The 17,784-nt window shown below is 39.0% G+C and overlaps 2 protein-coding genes and 1 long non-coding RNA gene across 9 annotated transcripts; 2 read left to right on the forward strand and 1 right to left on the reverse strand.

The window, feature by feature from the left end:
* The first annotated feature begins 298 nt into the window (after positions 1-298).
* LOC112277602 (uncharacterized) lies at positions 299-10,407 on the forward strand. 6 transcript variants are annotated; one of them, XR_016500863.1, is made up of 18 exons: positions 299-898; positions 1,185-1,669; positions 1,868-2,206; positions 2,418-2,546; positions 2,735-2,818; positions 3,520-3,669; positions 3,921-3,995; positions 4,418-4,766; positions 5,216-5,897; positions 6,149-6,256; positions 6,383-6,482; positions 6,980-7,192; positions 7,601-7,888; positions 8,075-8,161; positions 8,561-8,629; positions 8,845-9,111; positions 9,236-10,004; positions 10,128-10,407. XR_016500863.1 is itself a non-coding variant. In XM_073531436.2 (18 exons), exons 1-17 carry the CDS (start codon positions 448-450, stop codon positions 9,999-10,001), a joined length of 4,152 nt encoding a protein of 1,383 aa, XP_073387537.1. In that variant the 5' UTR covers positions 299-447; the 3' UTR covers positions 10,002-10,004; positions 10,128-10,407. The 6 variants fall into 6 exon arrangements, 2 of the variants coding, with proteins under 2 accessions (XP_073387537.1, XP_073387538.1); XR_016500864.1 differs by having other exon boundaries at positions 9,236-9,341; positions 9,726-10,407; XR_016500865.1 differs by having other exon boundaries at positions 9,239-10,004; positions 10,128-10,192.
* Positions 10,408-14,350: 3,943 nt separating this feature from the next.
* LOC112277258 (uncharacterized) lies at positions 14,351-17,278 on the reverse strand. 2 transcript variants are annotated; one of them, XM_024509386.3, is made up of 6 exons: positions 16,700-17,278; positions 16,046-16,254; positions 15,476-15,666; positions 15,159-15,207; positions 14,803-14,997; positions 14,351-14,704 (listed from the first exon to the last, which is right to left on the reverse strand). In XM_024509386.3, exons 2-6 carry the CDS (start codon positions 16,206-16,208, stop codon positions 14,682-14,684), a joined length of 621 nt encoding a protein of 206 aa, XP_024365154.1. In that variant the 5' UTR covers positions 16,209-16,254; positions 16,700-17,278; the 3' UTR covers positions 14,351-14,681. The 2 variants fall into 2 exon arrangements, with proteins under 2 accessions (XP_024365154.1, XP_024365153.1); XM_024509385.3 differs by having other exon boundaries at positions 16,399-17,274.
* On the forward strand, positions 14,997-15,586 carry LOC149986285 (uncharacterized). The gene is made up of 2 exons (XR_016501053.1): positions 14,997-15,166; positions 15,304-15,586. It is a non-coding gene; the product is annotated as an uncharacterized LOC149986285 (long non-coding RNA).
* Positions 17,279-17,784: the final 506 nt, after the last annotated feature.

A 17,784-nucleotide genomic window follows, 5' to 3' on the forward strand; every position in this document is an offset into this window, starting at 1 on the left:
TGGTTAGGGGAGTACGGGTTGCATTCATATTTAGAAACAAGATAGACTCCATTTCGGGGTGACGAAATTAGTAGAGGTTGCATTTGTTGTAGAAACATACTTGCATCACAGCAACAGTGACCACGATCAGCAGCAGGACACCGTGTTCAGTCACAGTAGCAGATGTCCACATGTCTTCTTGAAGTTTTCAGAACTTAGGTCCTTCAAAATTTCTTGAAATTGACCCTTCAGAGAAAAACGTAAACGATGAAGCAGTTGATAGTTTCAACGTAAGTCGGGAGATTTGCCGCACGCTTAAGCCAATGTGCATGTCTGCCAAGTCGCAGTAGCTCTGAATGCTGCCAGTTACCTTGCTACTCTGACAGACGGTCTATGTAGCCATCTCTTTCTGACGCAGCAGCAGGGGAAGTACACATTGCAACCATATCGACTCAATCTAAGGAAAACATGGCTAAAAAGGATAAGAAGCCAGTACCTGACAAAGTTTTCAAAAGAGAGGGAGGGACTGAAAGAAGACAATCGGATGTAAGACCCCAAAGTACCACACCCACTTCAGGGTTGCGAAATTTGGACAGGAGGGGAAGCATGTCGCCCCCAAAATCGAGGCAGCGAGAGATCAGCTGGGTGGATTATGAGGACCTCATCAAAGCGAGGCAAGAAGAGAAGCAGGTAGTTTCAACATCGCCTCGATCCCGCACTCCCTCTCCTGTCAGCAGGGCATCGTCCAGAGGAAGATCTTCGATTCAAAGCCGATCCAAGAAGAAACGACTAGAATTAGACGATAGGGATGATATGCCTAGTAAAGGCAAGGTGCGATTCTCCGCCTCTCTGCCCGTGCGTCCAAAAGAATCTCTGCCATTTCCATTCCTCAGAAGAACCTCCCAAGTCTCTCTCCCAGGTGCGGTTTTTCATGGACTACGTCTCATCCCGTCTTCGATTTTTACTTTGGATCCGTGCAATGTATGTTATGCACCGATTTGAGTAGGTTGTCCTGTGAATACTCATGAGAAGATTATAAGTATGCTTAAGCTTCATTTAGTGTATCAGATTTTGTCAGTAAGGGCTTGTATTCATTTGAACGAGCAAGTGAGATATGGTAAACACTCTCAAGACCCGAAGATGGCAACTTATGTGTGGGATAGAGAGGAATATGTATCCACGATTTTGTGCTTTCGTGACGGCAGGTGACAGACGCCGGATCTCTTTGCGCGATTTTTCCTTGGAGCCTGGTAAAAATTATCAAGGGGAGTTGGATATTGAAGAGGGACGTTCTATTGTTTTTACGCCACGGGTCCCAGGAGATAAAGAGTGGCGAGATGCTTCCAGAGAACCGCCATCAATCATTCAGAAACTTGATGTGGAGGGCTTGGCCATGCACGAGCCTCCATTCCTCAAAGACATAAGGGGCGAATCTCGCAGATCAAGTCTTCGGGCTCTGAGCAAGTTTGGTAAACTTTTGCCCAGCCATCGCCGGAGCGCATTCGTTAGATCCGTTATGGCGTCTGCTAATATAGATGGGACCCAAGTTGTCCCTCGGTTGAGCAGCAAGTATATTACCGTGGCACCTAAGACACGGTTGAGCACAGTTATTGTGCCTGTCAATGCTAAGCAGTGGCTATTGGAGGTCATGTGCCAGAAAGATTTACAGCTCCGTGAGCTTTTTGACCAGGTAATGTGTGAAAAATTAAAAATATGAATTTAATCCAGCCGAAGTTAACCGACAGCAAGGTTTAATGCAAAAACATAGCCTGCACGGTTCCTATATATTTCTGGTCAACAGCATACTGCTGCTTTCAGTCTTCCTCTGCTCAAATCACTTTCTTGGGTGCATGATGGGGTTCGCATGGTTTCTCCACACCTATCGCAGATGGATTTGGTGCCACAGTTTGCTGGTGATCATGTACGGGAGGTGAGGGCAGAGTGGGATGCTCTAGAATCTTTACAAATGCTATTACCACCGGAGGCCGAAACATTAATCAAGGACAAAACTTTACTTGAAAGGGTGAAGGGCCTTTTGGTTCACTTCAATGAGCCCGTCCACAGCAAGTCTCCTGAGTTGGTCTTAATAGAAGAAGAAAACAGAATCACCAGGATGACAGAAACTGTTGAAGGTGACGAATCACATGAAGAACAGCCAGAGAAGGGAGAAGTGTCCAAACCGGAGAAAAGACAATCTCGCAGCCGGAGTCCTTCAAGGATGTTCCAGGTACTTCAATCTTGTAAGCTGTCTTGTCAACAGTGCAAGTGCTTACTGCTGATATCCACGTGAGGAATTATAGTTTCAGTTTTAGGTAAAAAAAAATGTTAATTGTGGTATGTTAATATTTAGGGTCAACTTTGTTTCTCCATGTGGTCATTGGTCGTCACTTCTAGTCGTGGTTGGATGATCTTTTTTCTTTAGGTCGCTCTGGTTCCAGGGATTTGAACGAGATCGCGAAGGCAGTTTATCACCCGTGTTTGGATTAAGTGTTAGTTTATGCCCATTGTGCGGGCAAAACAGAACCTTCACCAAAGATGGTCAACCTCCTCCCTCGAATACTCTAAAGGTTCGCGCACATCCGATATGTTTATCCTATAGCAATCCGACAGGTTATTGATATTTTGGCTGATCTCCTTGTCTAATCCCTCGTTATCTCAAATCTCTTATTGCAACATTGATCTTTATTAAATATTCTTCAATTATGATGATTTTCCTGATTTCAAATATGCTATGGATATGCAAGAGTTCATGCAGCTGCTGGGATCGGATGGCGAAACAAGAACTCACCTTTCTTTCAACGATAAGCGATGGTTCGTAGTGCTGTTTCCTGCCCTCCAGGTAAGACTTCCATCCAACTTAATCATAATGATTGAAGATTGTTGTCGGACTCTCATTCTACATTTGTCGCTACAGTATTCTGCCTTGAAATAAGCTTCATGAAAAGCTTTATCAAATTAAGTTGGATGTTGCAAAATACATGTTCTAAATTACAGACGTGATGATTTCTTTGGAAAGGACTTATCTAAAGCCTTACAGAAAATTCATACATGCTTTTCTGTTCTTATCTTTTTTCCCAACATGCTAGTGCTGCAGTCATATCTTTGCAATTTTTAGGGTTTGTTTCTACTTGTTCTTGTTATTCTTTCTTTTCTTTTCTTTTTTTCTTCTGTTTCCTCTCTTCTTCTCCGCCTGCTGCTGCTGCTCCTCCTCCTGGCTCCTCTCCCTCTTTATTTACTTATTTATTTACTTATTTATTTATTTATTTTCCCTCCCTCTTCTCCCTCTTTTTTCGATAGAAATTTTTGTTTTTTGAGGTGTGGCGCTTGCAAAATACCAGCTTTCGTTGAATGTAAGTAATTGGTTCTTGGTGTAACCTGTACGTAGCTTATCAAGACCCCAGTTTGGTTCAACTTCTTAGCATCAAAATGTTCATTCATGCGCTGTTTTATACCTAAAAACCTTGATTGCGGACGGTTTTTGTTTGACTTCGAACAAGGCATGTCTTCCTGAATCATTGTTGTGATTTGATGATGATGCAGCCAGCGAACAAAGATAAAATTGAACTTCTAGGAGAATGGCTCAGATATTCAATGCGTCAAAATAATTGCGAGCATTACGATGGCCGATTTGCTGATATATGCTCTGCCTTCATTTTGCATGCAATTGCATTTTTGGAAGTTGTACGCCAGGTATGCAAGAAAATTCCTGTCAGGCCATTGTTCAACCCTCAGTATTTGTTTGTTGCGCATTCTATAATTGTTTTTTGATTGCTTTCTTTGTAGCTATTACGATTTAGATTGGCATATGAAAATCAACAGTGCTCACTGAATCGATTGCAAAAACCTTTTAGTTTTAGAAATGTATGCAGATGTTAATGAGGGGCAATTGTACACAAAATCCACGAAAGGCCTGTGAACTGATACCCATGTCTTTGGTAAAGGTGCGCCTCCAATGTGAAGAGAGAGGAGATATGTTGCTACATGTGTGGCGGCAGATTTTGCGCGTTTTCACTCAGGTCTATCTCCCTTTCAGTCTTTGACCTATTACATATTTCTTGCTGCTTAGGTGAAGGTATGAGTAGGTTTGAGAGTTCAAGTGCTAATCTCACATGCATCGATAAGCCAATTCAATTAGTCACCTTTCGTTTGTTTGAGGTACTGGGTTTATGAGGTTAGTCATTCAATATTATAACGTAATAATGTTCTGAGTGGTTGCAACATATGTGGGTGTTCTAGCTTTCGTAGCAAGCCCACTTAGGTGGTAGACTGTCACAAATGTCGTTGCTATTGGATATATGATCTCAGAAACTACACACTTGTGAAGTTCTCTATAGTCCTTCATATCAATAAGTTCACAATATTTTTTTCATTTAAGTAATGGAACGTGAAGATACTCATACATACAGCCCTCTCACAAGCAGTTAAATCGCTTCCACAGGTTATAATTCGAGTTGAACCAAAGCTACTGGCAGCTCTTGAGGAAACTTCTCATCTGAAAGAAATCATTCAATCTGATAGAAAAAAAATAAATCAAATATCTGATGAGCTAGCATTGACCACCCATAATCTAGAGGTTACTCAGGCGCAGCTTAGGGAAAAGGAGGTCCAATGGACTCAGTTAAAACGATGCCGTTTCTGTGCTGGAGGAGACGACCAGGGTCGAGATTCTCGTGGTCGAAAAGGAAAACATGGATCCGGAATTGAAGGGAAGCATGGAGTTGGTGCTAGTGGAGAGTCTGCGGTGGGAGACGATGGAAGCTTTGGCTTTGAGAAATCTCATCAAAGGGGTAAATTATCTGCTGCTCGGCTAATGTGCCAATTCAACAGTTTTAATTTGCATTACGTACTACAAACTCAACTCCACTTGCCGTATTAATTTCCTTCTCTGTTTGATGTTGTGAACAATATGGCCTTGTCTGTTTGTTTTGATTTGACTCACTTTTTGAGATGCGTCATCTGTGTGACTGTCCGTCACTTTGAATGATGCATCCTAGTTGTTGAAGATTGTAGATTTATGCTTACATTAACAAGCACAATAATAGGCGAGGCTCTGAACTTTTGGTCTTACAAAAAAGTAAATATGCACAATGGAGAAGTCTTGGAATTTATTTCTTCAAAATACAGCGATCGACTTTAGAGTTTTATGATGCAGATGGGGTCGTAGCAATTACTAAGTCAACCATTTTGTGAAAACCCTCACTAGTTCATTTTAGTAATGCAATCAATTTAAATATAGGAGATGAGGACGCCGAAGGTAGCGGTCCTGGAGGAGGGGCAGAAACTGGGGATGCCAAACCTAGAGGAGAGCATGGTGGGACTGTTTCTGCCGGTCCTGGTGATCAAGGCAATGCTGGGGGCTCTATTGAAGGTGTAGGTAAACGAGAAGACCTGAATGCAAACAAACACGGTAAGATATCGGAAGGTTACCTTCACCCTGATGGACTGCGTGCGAATGTGGGAGTACAAACAGATCCAGAAAAGACAGGAAGGAGCCTCTTCTTCAACATTCTGAAAAGACCAGTGTCAGCTCCGGCAAAGATGGTGACGGCTATCATGGAAGAGTTTGCATTGGCAGGCGGGATGGTAAAGAGGGATCGAGCTGATGGAGAAGAAGAGCAAGATAAGAAGGAGCCTGAGGTGATAGGTTTGTCAGCTGCAGACATGGCTATGTTAGAAGCTACTGACGACATGGCTGAAGAAGTCGAGGTTCAGACCATTGACAAGAAAGCTCTTAAGAGTCTAGCAATGGACAGCATTAACGTACTAGAGCACGTTCCTGATGATCAATTGGAAGAAAAGATGACTCAGACGCTCTTTAACTTGCTTGGAAGATTTCGCAATTTGAAACTCAGTACTGGGCCTGATGAGGTGGATGACGAAGACGAAGGTGAAGGTGGAAGTGGGACGAAGAAGTCTAGGTAACAATTATTAGTCCCAGATCGTCTTTAGGAAGTATTGGCATTGGATTTCGCATTAATTTATGTCGAAAATTGTAATATGAAAATTGCTATGGTGGTTGACAGTTAAGAGTTTCATTAATGATATAGAAGAATAAAAACCACACATCATTCTAATATTTCTACGATCTTTATAAAGGCTTGTAGCGTTCCACAATCGTTGTACTTGCTGATGACCTTTTTTTTCCTTTTGTTTGTTTGATTTCCATCAGGTGGGGAAAGCTACAGCGTGGGTTTGAAGAAAAGAAAAAAAATACTAAAAATTTTGTAGCTGTTGTTCAAGAGCTGCTAGCACGGCAAAAGAAGCCACCAGCCAAAATGTGTGAAACTTATACATTTCAAACTAATCTTATTCCTCGTTAAATATCTTAATTTGTCATTCACATGCCTACTGCTTTTCAATCTCAGGATTCGTGTTCTCACTGATCGTTTTATCTTGTGTTTAGGACGAAGCCAAAGGACTTACCTAACATACCACTTGCGTTTTCCAAGATGATGAAAGTCAATCCACCTCCAAAAATTGTCAAGCTGTTCAATGAACATCAGGTCTGTTATCAAAACTTTTGTAATGACCATAGCTAGGGTGAAACGATTTAAGTCCGACTTTCTTATGAAGTCATTCATAGTTGGATTGCTGTTTCCGTGAGTGTTTGAGAAACGTGTCGATGGTGACTGTGCATCTACATCACGACATCATTATCACCTTTAATGTGTCTCATTCGACCTACGAAGTCCCCTTTAACTTTTTGACCTCATACTTTCCCAGTATCAACTTCCTATTTTTCAGTTGATGAAATCCCTCCATTTTATGAGAGTTAATTTTGTGTTGCCTATGCTGATGTGCTCTTTTCCCTAATAACTATTATCGAAGTACTAGCGACAAATAGCCTATGCGGAAGGTGATGTGTCATCTAAGTGTCTAATGAAATGCTGCATTTTGGACCAACAAAAGTCTCACATGCTGGAGATAAAGGATTCCTATAAATTTCCATTGCCTCATGACATACTTTACGGATTGGGTATTACGGCATCTTTGTTTGCAGGTGGTCAAGCTTGTGGATGCAGTTTATCAAAAGAAGATTGAAGCTGATGCTGTTGATGACCTTCAAGGAAATGAACGGCAGACAGCTTGCGAATTTCTATACGACTTCATGCTCAATTCTTACGGTCTTAAAGGACTAGCAGAATCAGCTGTGCACGGAGTCTTCAGGAGGATCAAGCAGATGATGGTCAAAGGCATAGACAAGTGCCACAAGGTGAAAACTTGATGATGTGCGCTTTCGTTCTCCTCTTCTGGTTTGACTCCAGGTCATGATTATCAATCCATGTATTATTTCTCTCTACCAACATGTTGTGAAGTGTAGTTTCTCCACATAGTTGAAATCATGGGTTCCTAACAAGTGCTATTCTAGCACTTTTGGATGTACGTAAAACTTCTCTATTCACGGTTTATATATTTTACATTGATTTGCGTGGGTTGCTAACAGGTTTTTAGGTCACATGAATGTCAGATTTGATTTTTTACTTCTCTGCTATTAGGGTGTTTTTAGGGGAGTGTTATCTTTTGATGCCAAAGCAATTGATGGTTTGAAGTTGGAACAAATTTAATATCCTTGGATCATTTTTTGTTCTCTATTACTCAATGATCGATGCGTGCCTTACAGTTGCGACTCTTCCAACAATTTTGTGGCTTTGATCCACTTCGAGGGTATGGGGAACCTGACTTTTATCTCTACCTCAGGTGCCTAGCCAGGGCACAAAGCAAAGTGGGTGTTCTTTTCCCAAGTGACAATGAACAAGACACTGTCATGAACACCAATCCTAATCAGGCGGATATTCTATTAGAAGAACCCGCACTGCTTGCACAATTTAAAGATGATAAGGATGTCGCATTAGATTTTATTGAGCAATTCTCGGCAGCTAATGGATCCGTTGAAAAAGTTTCAAATGAGGTAAACCACGTTCTTCAATGGTCAATTTCTAAGTTTCGTTTCGTTTCTTTTTTTCTTTTTCTCGGATGTTGTTACTGGCTGCCATTGTTTATTTCTTTATGTTCATAAGCACTCAGTAATTTTTAGTTGTTAATGATTGATGACAGTGAGTGTTGCCATAAAGCTTTAGTTGGGGTGCTACTGCAGGTGCAAAAGTTGGTGAAAGCACCCACTGTTAGAAAAGTTGACTTTGATTTGCTGATGGAGGCCATCATCGAAGTAGCACCACACAAAGTGGTTATCCTTTCCTTAGGCTAAATGTTTTAGTTCTTGAAAAAGAAATTTTTTCTAGCTTTCTGTAGATCAATAGTTCATAGAGTGTTGAGTAATGCTTAAGTAATGTTACTAGTTTAAATTCTGCACATCAATGGCTTTTGAGATTTGTGTAAGATAGTGTTATTTAAGTCTCTTATGTTGGAAGAGGAAAAAAAGGAAGGGGGGGGGGGGGGGGGGGGTGGGGGGTCATTTTGATTTATGCCATAGTTTTCTCTTGATGCTTTCTTTTAGATCACTTTTTGTTACCTTATATTAATCACGGGTCTGAGTAAGTCTACGTTGTGTAGCCTAGAGTTGAAAGGTATCTAGAAACGGCAAAGCGAGTTGTAATGTTGAAGGTTTTGATTTGGATTACAGGCTGATTTCAAGATGCCACCCAAAAAGAAAGCTGCTACAAAGGCTGCACCAGCGATAACCAAAGAAGAAGTGAGGGATTCGTAACGAATGCTTACGATTGCGTTTCTTCAATGTTTTGTCTTGTCTTCCTTTTATGATATAGTTTCTAATTCTTGATTATGGTCACGATTGATACCATATGATCTCCTTCAAACTGAAACTACTTAAGACCACCATCTTTTTAGGTTTAAGAATTTTAAAATGTTCTTAATAATCACGTTCAAATTTTTGTGAACTGCCAACAGAGCACCTCACTCGAGACACTTTTCAAAGCTGGTGATGCAAACCAAGATGGTGTTTTGACTTTCAACGAGTTTCGCGAGATTATTGAGTCCGCTGATTCATCGGTCTCGGAGAAACAGGCTTTGCGTATGTTCAGAGAGACATTGCAGGTCATGTCTGGTGAGGGAGACAGTATTTCTCCGGCTGCATTTGCAACTGTTGCTTATTCGAATGGCATACGAGCAACACCTGCTGTGATCTTTGAACTTCTCAAGAAAACCTGGTTACAAGTAAGTCTTTTCTACTACACCAATCGTTGGTCAATGGTCTCCATGTTCTGTTATTGGTCATTACCTCTACGTTTTGAACTTGTATTGCTAGTTTCTGATGGAAATATTGATTGTTTCTATGAAGAAGGTACACATGAGCCCTGAGCATTTAAATTGGTAATTTTACTCTTCACCTTGAAAATAAAATAGGACCCCCAAGGTCATCGCTTGAATATTATACAGCCCATCAGGTGAGGACCCCAAAACTTGTCGATATGTGCAGCTTCAGCTCGACACCCTTGCTTGACTGCGATGCTTGTACCTCAGGCCCAATGCTCAAATGAGCTAAGCAGTCGCCTTTTGCTAGAATGGGATTTCACGTAGATCATTGGATTTCTGGTTGTGTTTTAAAATGAGTCAGATCAAATATAAAGCTTAGATTGAACTAGTTTGAGGATATCCGATCAGGGATAACACCTAGCGATTGTTTTTCTGACTAATTTCATAATCTGTTGTGAGTTTGACCTTGATCGCATTGGAAATGGTCTAATCGACTGGCAAGCTTTAAAAGCAGTAGGAGTGCCAGCTGTATACGACTTTATTTGATCACTTTCTGTGTCAAACTCAATGTACAGATCCAAGATGATGTGAATGAGGAAAAGTTTGCCGATGATGTCAAAGAGAAGGATTATGAGGACATGCGAACAGAATTAGAAGCCATGCTGAAAGAGAAGGATCCGGGTGAAGTCTTCAAAACTGTGCAGATATTCTCAGACTTCGTGATCAGGTTCTGTGGCCCCATGCACGCGGCTGCAGCCACAGAAGAACCTGCGGCTACAGAAGAAGCTGCAGCCGCAGAAGAACGGGCCGATTCGGATGAAGTTAAGGAAGAGAGGGAAATCACCGATTGACAGGTGCAGGTCTCAGGCTTGATCAGTAGTTTCATTTGAGACCTATTATGAGAGTTCTTTGTCTTGCTCTCCCCGGTTTCTGATCTCATAGCGAGTTAATGATTTATTTCTGCCCTATTTCTTCAGGAACGTAATCGCACCTTCAAGAAATTAATCTCCCCAGATCTGCTTCACTCGTTCTGTTCAGATAACTGTCTTGCACCTATCAACACCTCATGTGTTACTGCGACGCGGTCAGAAAATAGACCACAGTTGAGCTTTATGAATAAGGAACTCTAGTTTAGTATTTGAAACACAATCTGGGTCCCAAAACAGCTCATACATCAGTTTTGTTTTATGTTCTTCACCGTTGCTGAATAATTTGTATACGAAGTACGAGTATACTATAGTGCGCAACTTAACTGAACATTGTGTCCTCCTGGCACAATATCTCACTCCTATCAGTCAAACACATATAACGTCGGAATACCTTAAACCAACAATTTAAGGTTTTTCACTTATCGCGGGGGGGGGGGGGGGGTTTATTTGGAAATATATATATATATATATATATATATATATATATAATAATGATGGAGAAATAAGGTTCTGATGTGCTCCAAAAGAAAAAACTGCAAAAGCCGTAGTGGTTTAATTGATATTAAATTCCAAAGGGTTTTACACCTTTGAGCCACTGAACCAACATATAGACTTAGCCAAAACCGTCCATAAAAACACACATTAAACCACCATCTCTCCATCACACTAAACCACCAACATTAATCAGATTGGAATTAATGGGATTGGAGTGGACTTGGAATCTTCCTACAAGAAGAATGGTTGTTTTTGGGTTTGTGCAAGGATTGCTTCTAACCACTTCTACAGGTTGGTTCAAGAGCGTGACACAATTAAAGGTATTTCAACTTTACAGGTGAGCAACAGGGCCAAAACAGCACCAAGTACCTAAAAACCAAAACTGTTCTGCTGGCACACGCATTCTACTCAATTCTTGTAAGCAAATCCCCATTTAAGGCCTCTGTACTCGTGACGGCCACGCAGAGACCCACAGCTGTTTCATGTAGTTTACTAGCCCTTGTAAAGCTTGATGTTGGTGAGATGTTTGAGCCCTTGTCAGCTATGTAACTTGCGCCCCTCCGCTCTGGGCACATTGATTAGTCTGCATCCTTACAGGGTTCACTTCGAAGGTAACAATTCGGGCTGCTGCTGCTGTTTTTTTTTTTTCTTCTTTCAAATCACGGACATGCAGCTGTGCAACGCTGTGGTATGGTGCGAAGATCAGCTCCAGTTTCAAATTTTTTGCCAAAAGACTGCGGTCGAATGGTGGCAGGCAACTTCTCTTCCCACGGCAAGAACTCGTTGGGCACTCCTGGCACTTCAGACTCCTTCCACCGCTGCACAACAAACACATTTCGGCCAATATGGAAATCCACTGCAACTTGCAGCAGAATGTGGACCATGCATGTGTCCAGGCCTGACTAACCATGAGACCTGGCTCTGTGCATGACCCAGCTCCGTTGCCACTTCACCTTAACATCAAGCTCTGAGTTTCTGGCAACAGTGACCCACATTCAAACTCAGCTTGACGTCCTTGGTTATTCGCATCTAGAATTGAAGTCACTTCACCATAGTGGCTCTCTGTAGATTTTTTGTTCTTATTCGAGGGAGGCCAGTGTCGCTTGTGTACCCTTCTCAAGGTTTGGTATCCCTCTTCACCTTCGCTTCTTGTTTGTCCGCCATCGTGGCCTCCTTATACGTTGGCAACCCTCATGGTCACCCTTTCCATAGGTGCATACCATATCTTAGTTAATAGTTATTAATCTCTGAATTGAGCATTTGGAAAAATAATTTCTTGAAATGAATTGGAGGTGTCAAATTTGGAGAAAATTTTGGGAGAAAAAAGTTTTGATAATAAAGTAGCTATTTGAAGTAAGCTATTGGGTAATACAACAAAGAATATGACCTAGTATGAAGAGAAGAAATATTAGCTAGATTTTAAATTAAAATAAAATAAAAATAAATAAAAAGAAGAACAAGAAGAAAGTATGAACTTGCATCATAGATGGGTAGAAAACATATAGGCTCCACCTCCTCCTCTTCTATTTAGTATATGAAAGAAATAGATGTTGATTAAAGTTGGCAAAAATTGTCTTGCTCCTATTTGATACCCTAGTAGATATTGTGATGTTTGGATTAGGAAAGTTAAAATTAAAACAATTCATAATATTGTGATTGATACATTACACCATCTTTAGAATAATTTTCTTTGATTCTTTATTTTGTTTACTGCCCACATATATTTATCAAGTTTTTAAGTTAGAATAAGTTTAAAATCTTTTAGTTTTTATTTTTATTTTTTTTATTTTTTATTGTCTTTGATTTATGAGCAATAAATATAGTTGAAAGGTCCAAAAAAAGATATGTTAAAATAACATAAATGATAACAAAGGATAATCCACCTCTATGCTACCATTGCCAAATTATGTAAATTATAGCATGAGAATGTACTAGACATTTGACTCTAAAAAAACTTTATTGAAAGCCATAAATTCTTCTTATTATCTATAAAACATAAGATATTTTGAAATGAACTTCTTGACAACCTTGATTCTTCTAAAAATCCTAAATCCAATCAATTCAAAGTCCTATCAAATCCAAATCTCATTTTCTACTAATCCTAAACAACTTTTTTAAAAAATCTAAGCAATTCTTAAAGTAATCCTAAACAAATCTTAATAAATTAAAATAAATATATATAAAATAATTTTAAAAATCTTTTAAATGACTCATTTTTTAAAAAAAAAAATCCTTAAAAAATCATGTCAACTCCTATTAAATTATTATAAAAATCTAAACAAATCATAAAATTCAAGCAACAACTTCAATAATCTATGATTCTTAATTGCATTATTGGATCAATTTTAAACTTTTATGATATAAGGTAGAATAGGTTTGATAAAAATCCAACTTATAAATTAGAAGAAAAAAATTATATGTAGTTTCAATATTGTATATTTTATTAATATTTCAATAATCTACTTCATCTAATATTTTAATCTTTAGATATTTTGAAAAAATATATGTAACCTCAAATTGTTTTTTTTCCAACATCTCCTTGTATATATATATATATATATACTAATATCTTTCAATTAATTGATAAAATCACATCATAATTAGAATTAAGTTCCTTGCTTGTACACAAGTGTGCTTACAAAGATTCAACCATAGAATAATTTTAGATTTTCATTATTTTAGCTTGAAATTGTACTAAAATTTATTGCCTATCAAATTTTAATATTTGCAAACCTTTTTTTTTTCTTTCTTTCTTTATAGAAGAACATTCCTATATCAAAAATTTAATATTCTTACACAAGGAAAAATTGTTCAAAACCTTTGCCTTCATCTTATTCTTTGATTTCCAAAAAAACCTATCTTTTTGTAGTAAATTCTTGTTTTTGTGCCACAAATTCTGATTTTGACTATATCTCATAAATGGTCCTTTCTAAGTATCAATCTAATCTTTCTATTATGAATATTTTTGCAAAAAAACACTCATAACTTTAACCTAAAGGTGATTGCATTGATTCTATATCTATTCTTCTTTATCTTATTCTATTTATAGCCCTATAAGGTAAGTAGAAGTATTTTTTATAAAAATAAAATAAAATAATAAATTTTAAAAACTATCTCTAATTTATTAACTATGGTTTTCTAAAATAATCTCTAATAATATTTCAATTAATTTCTTTGATATGTATATTGGTCTTCATTTACTCTTTCACCAAATCATTGTATTACAATATAACACCACCATTGGCTAATTTTAAAATGACAACCTTTAGATAAAAGAGGCTCTCAATTACTATGCAAAGCATTTCTAATACATGGCTTTCTTTTTTTTAATTAGTATCATTTATTAGAAGATAAACTCAATTTTTTGATTTAGAATAAAAGATTATTTTAAAAAATAGTCTTTATCATTTTATTTCTATTTGTAATATATTTGCTAATGCCAATTTGGTAGGCATATTTTTTTTAGTATTTAATTAAATAATTATTATTCACACCAATTATATTACAAAAAAATAAAAATAAAAATAAATCAAAGTTTGAAATCACATCATGTATTATGGATATGCTCTTTTAATCCATAAAAATGATAGCTAATTATTTTAAATTATAATAAGAAAGAATAAAAGAATATTTTAATTAAAACTTCATTCTTATTGTGACCAAAATGCAACTGAAAAATGTAAAGAAAAAACAATAAAAAATTAAGGTATAACAAAGAATTCATTCTTAATTTTGAAATTTAGAATTTAAAATTTTAAAATGGTAACAGTGCAAAATGAACAAGACAATTGCATCCAAAATTAAGCATAGAAAACAACAGAAGTTGATAAACCTCATACGAAAAACCACTCAAGGAACTCTAATATATCCAATATTAAAAAGCTCCCCAGTAAAAAAGCATCGCAAAGTTTTTCACTAAGCTTTTTGAAAAAGAAAATTAAGGGGGAAAAGCTCAAAAGTTTCAAAAAGTAGTCTTTCACAACAGAAGGCGCGAAAAAGTTAAGGATCCGTGGGTTCACGGACGTCCTGCTCCGGGACAACGCCGCCATCGCCGTGGACTACGCGCGGAGCTCCACCATACACAGAGCTTCGTCTGTAACGAGGATCTCAGGCTGATTCCGATGCCACATCTGCCGCGGATGTGTAAAGACAGATCAATCGATAGATATATTGAGAGATAAATAGCACGCAGAGCTTGCTTAGGTCGACGAAGCCGAGCATGACTTACGTTTAGCTGGTGAAGGATGTCGTTTTGGTTTCCTGCGGAGCGGTGCTGGGGGCCCTGGATCCTCCACACAGGCCGGACCCAGACGCAACACCTGTCGCAAAACGGCTTGGTGCTCTCGCTTGTCGCGCAGGTCGTGCTGCGGGATCCGCTCCAAGATGGACTTAAACACGACTCTCGGTTCCAACCCCTCCACGTCTGCATCCACAGCCAGGCTTGTTCCGTTCAGCATGACATTAGGGTTGAGCGAGAGAGACGCTGCATTTGCTCGCCTGGAGGTGAGGTGACAACTATTACTTCGCAGTCGGATTGACGGCAGTAGAATATTGAACAAGCTCAGGATGACGCGGGAACCGCACCTTCTAAAGTGAGAGTCTCGTATGGCTCACGTCCTCGCTCTTTCACTGCCTGCACACATGCATTCACTTCACAGAATGTGCGTAGTTACACTTGGCGCTGCAGGAAATTCGACGCGTAATTTGACCTGTTGATTGGATGATGCAGATGCTGCAGCACTAGCGATTCGTATCGTTCCGTGTCAACGAACTACACTTTCGCTGAGAGGCGCTTAAATGGAGAAGAGTGGGACTCTCAGTAGCGAGAATTGACGCTTATTCATTGGAATTTGATGAAAGGTTGTGGTAGAGGATGAAGGGATGGGCCAGAATTTTTGCACCTTTAGTGTAGGATGTCGAAACGGCAAGTCGGTGTTACGATGTGGGAAAACGAGCGTTTTCTTAATGGGCTTTCTTTCTGTTTCACCTAAGGTCATTCCTTTCAACGCATACGTTCCGATCGCAAAATTTTCCTTCAAGGGCGCAACTGGTGGCGTCAATCTCTTCGGCGCCGCTATGTGAACTGGCCATGCTGAAACCCATCCCCACCTTTTCACACATTTTTCACGGCGCAACTTATTTGAAATTTAGAGAGCTCCAATGACATTATCCTCTCAAATTAGCACGATTCGAGTGAGCATGGCTTGAGGTTGTGTGACCAGGGATCGAAAAAGAGTCTGGATTTTAAATATCATAATCCTAACTTTGAACCTTATCGTGTGCCTCAATTAGTGCCACTGAAGTTCGGTTATTACGAATGGTTCAAAGAATAATTTCAAGGGGGTACTGTTTCCGGGACTGAGTTGCGAACAAGAATAATGTGTATTTTCTACACCATTGCCCAATGTGAGGGTTCATATGTGAGTGATAATCTGCAATTGCTCAAAGTGATCTGTTGGAATGCATCGAACCTGGATCAAAGATAACAGGGTAATGCAGTCCTCGACCCCGGGGAAAAGTGAAAGGATGGCGAGGAGGCTCTGTGGTAGAATCCCAAACAAGATGTTGAGTTTCGCTATCCCGAAATGATGTCTGCGCTGCTTCTGAAACCCACTCTTTCGGTTCTACGGCCATGGCCAAGTGTGCGGTGCTACTGCTCACTCATTCGGTCTTGAATCAACTGTGGCACAGAACAGTACCAGTTGTGGATTCCCATTAACAACCACTAAACACCACGCTACCACCAAAATAACAAGTCAAAAGAAGACAGAATTTGATGAGACAACCACATGTATAAAACACCCAAACATAAAATTATACTCACCATCTCGAATTCTGAAAATTTTATAAAAGTGGAGAACGATATAAACGTCAGTATTCAATCCACTCTAAGATGATCTTGTATGGATGACGATGGTCTAATACCCTAAATGGATCATGCTATCTGAGGCCCATTGCATTAACAGTTGCTTTGCACACAATTGGTTTCCCTCATCATTTTCTTTTTTCTACTATGTTTCTTTTGCGGACAGTGTATTGGATAATCTCGCGAAAGGGCATCAATTTTGAAGGGTTTCACCACTCGGAAAACTTTTCAGGTCTAAATTACACGCAGCGTGGTTTACCACGTCTACGATTGACCTCATCATTCGTTTCCTAGCTTCGCCTCGGAATGAAACCAGGACTTCTGAAATTTGCTCCGCTCTCAGCACAAATCTCACCAACTTCAATCCCTCCACTACATAGCAATTTGCAACCCAGCGATGTCGTCCATTGCCGTATATTACAATAATGCAGCAGCCAATTTGTACAGGGATATCCTTAAGTCTCATGCATTACGTCCACACTTAATATGTGACCGTGCTCAGCAATCAGCCTGCTCATTCATCTGCTGCATTTATTGGAATGGACCGAGGTCATCAAAAGGATCACAGTTCAGCGATGTTGCACGCGCAACTCTTGGCAAACTGATCTTCTGTGTCTGGACGCAAAGCTTGACCAGCTCGGCGGTGGTCCGAATCAAAGGGTGGTTACGGTGGTTTCTCAGAATGCTATTTGAGGGTGTCATTCACCGAAATTAAGCGTGATTTTAGGGTTTGACAAAGGTGACACTTTTAGTCGGTGAGATATGCACTGTTCCAAATACCCACTTCCAATCTTACATGCTCTATGTATTTTAAGGTTGAGGAGGGAAAGGAGGGGCGATTTGCTTTCTTCCTTTTTCCGTTTCTTTTCTTTTAACCTAAACAGATGAGCTTGCTTTTAACTTATTTTTTTGTGTTTGTTTAAAACATAACTGAGCCAGGGTTGTGTTGCAAGGGGAGCTGATTGTGTTCTATTTGGGTGAATACTCTAGGAATTTAGACAGTCAACATAAGAATCTTTGAAATCCTCAAATGAATTAAGTTTATAGATACTGGAGATAACACACACACACACATATATATATATATATATATATATTAAACATATACAATATGTATATGTGTACATATGTTATACAGATATAACATATAACTTGTAACATAGTTATAACAGATATATATATATATATATATATATATGAAATTTAAATGTTATACTTATACACCATAAAGGCTTATTTAAAGAGTTGTTCATTTAAAAAAACACATTGTGAATTTATATAATCTTTCAAATGTGACTATAATCATAAAACTACGATGTCTATTTTAAGAATTTTAAAATGTTG

Source organism: Physcomitrium patens, chromosome 25 (genome assembly GCF_059467195.1).
Source record: "Physcomitrium patens ecotype Gransden chromosome 25, ASM5946719v1, whole genome shotgun sequence".
NCBI lineage: Eukaryota > Viridiplantae > Streptophyta > Bryopsida > Funariales > Funariaceae > Physcomitrium > Physcomitrium patens.

What these genes read in the sequence shown, in the direction of transcription:
- LOC112277602 (XM_073531436.2), top strand. Translation starts at nt 448, where the DNA reads ATGGCTAAAAAGGATAAGAAGCCAGTACCTGACAAAGTTTTCAAAAGA. An exon ending in AAGAAGCCACCAGCCAAAAT is followed by an intron (nt 6,257 to 6,382) that starts GTGTGAAACTTA and finishes TCTTGTGTTTAG; the next exon opens with GACGAAGCCAAAGGACTTAC. An exon ending in AGCTGTTCAATGAACATCAG is followed by an intron (nt 6,483 to 6,979) that starts GTCTGTTATCAA and finishes CTTTGTTTGCAG; the next exon opens with GTGGTCAAGCTTGTGGATGC.
- LOC112277258 (XM_024509386.3), bottom strand. Translation starts at nt 16,208, where the DNA reads ATGGCCGTAGAACCGAAAGAGTGGGTTTCAGAAGCAGCGCAGACATCA. An exon ending in TTCGACATCCTACACTAAAG is followed by an intron (nt 15,208 to 15,475) that starts GTGCAAAAATTC and finishes GCATGTGTGCAG; the next exon opens with GCAGTGAAAGAGCGAGGACG. An exon ending in CGAGACTCTCACTTTAGAAG is followed by an intron (nt 14,998 to 15,158) that starts GTGCGGTTCCCG and finishes CTGTGGATGCAG; the next exon opens with ACGTGGAGGGGTTGGAACCG.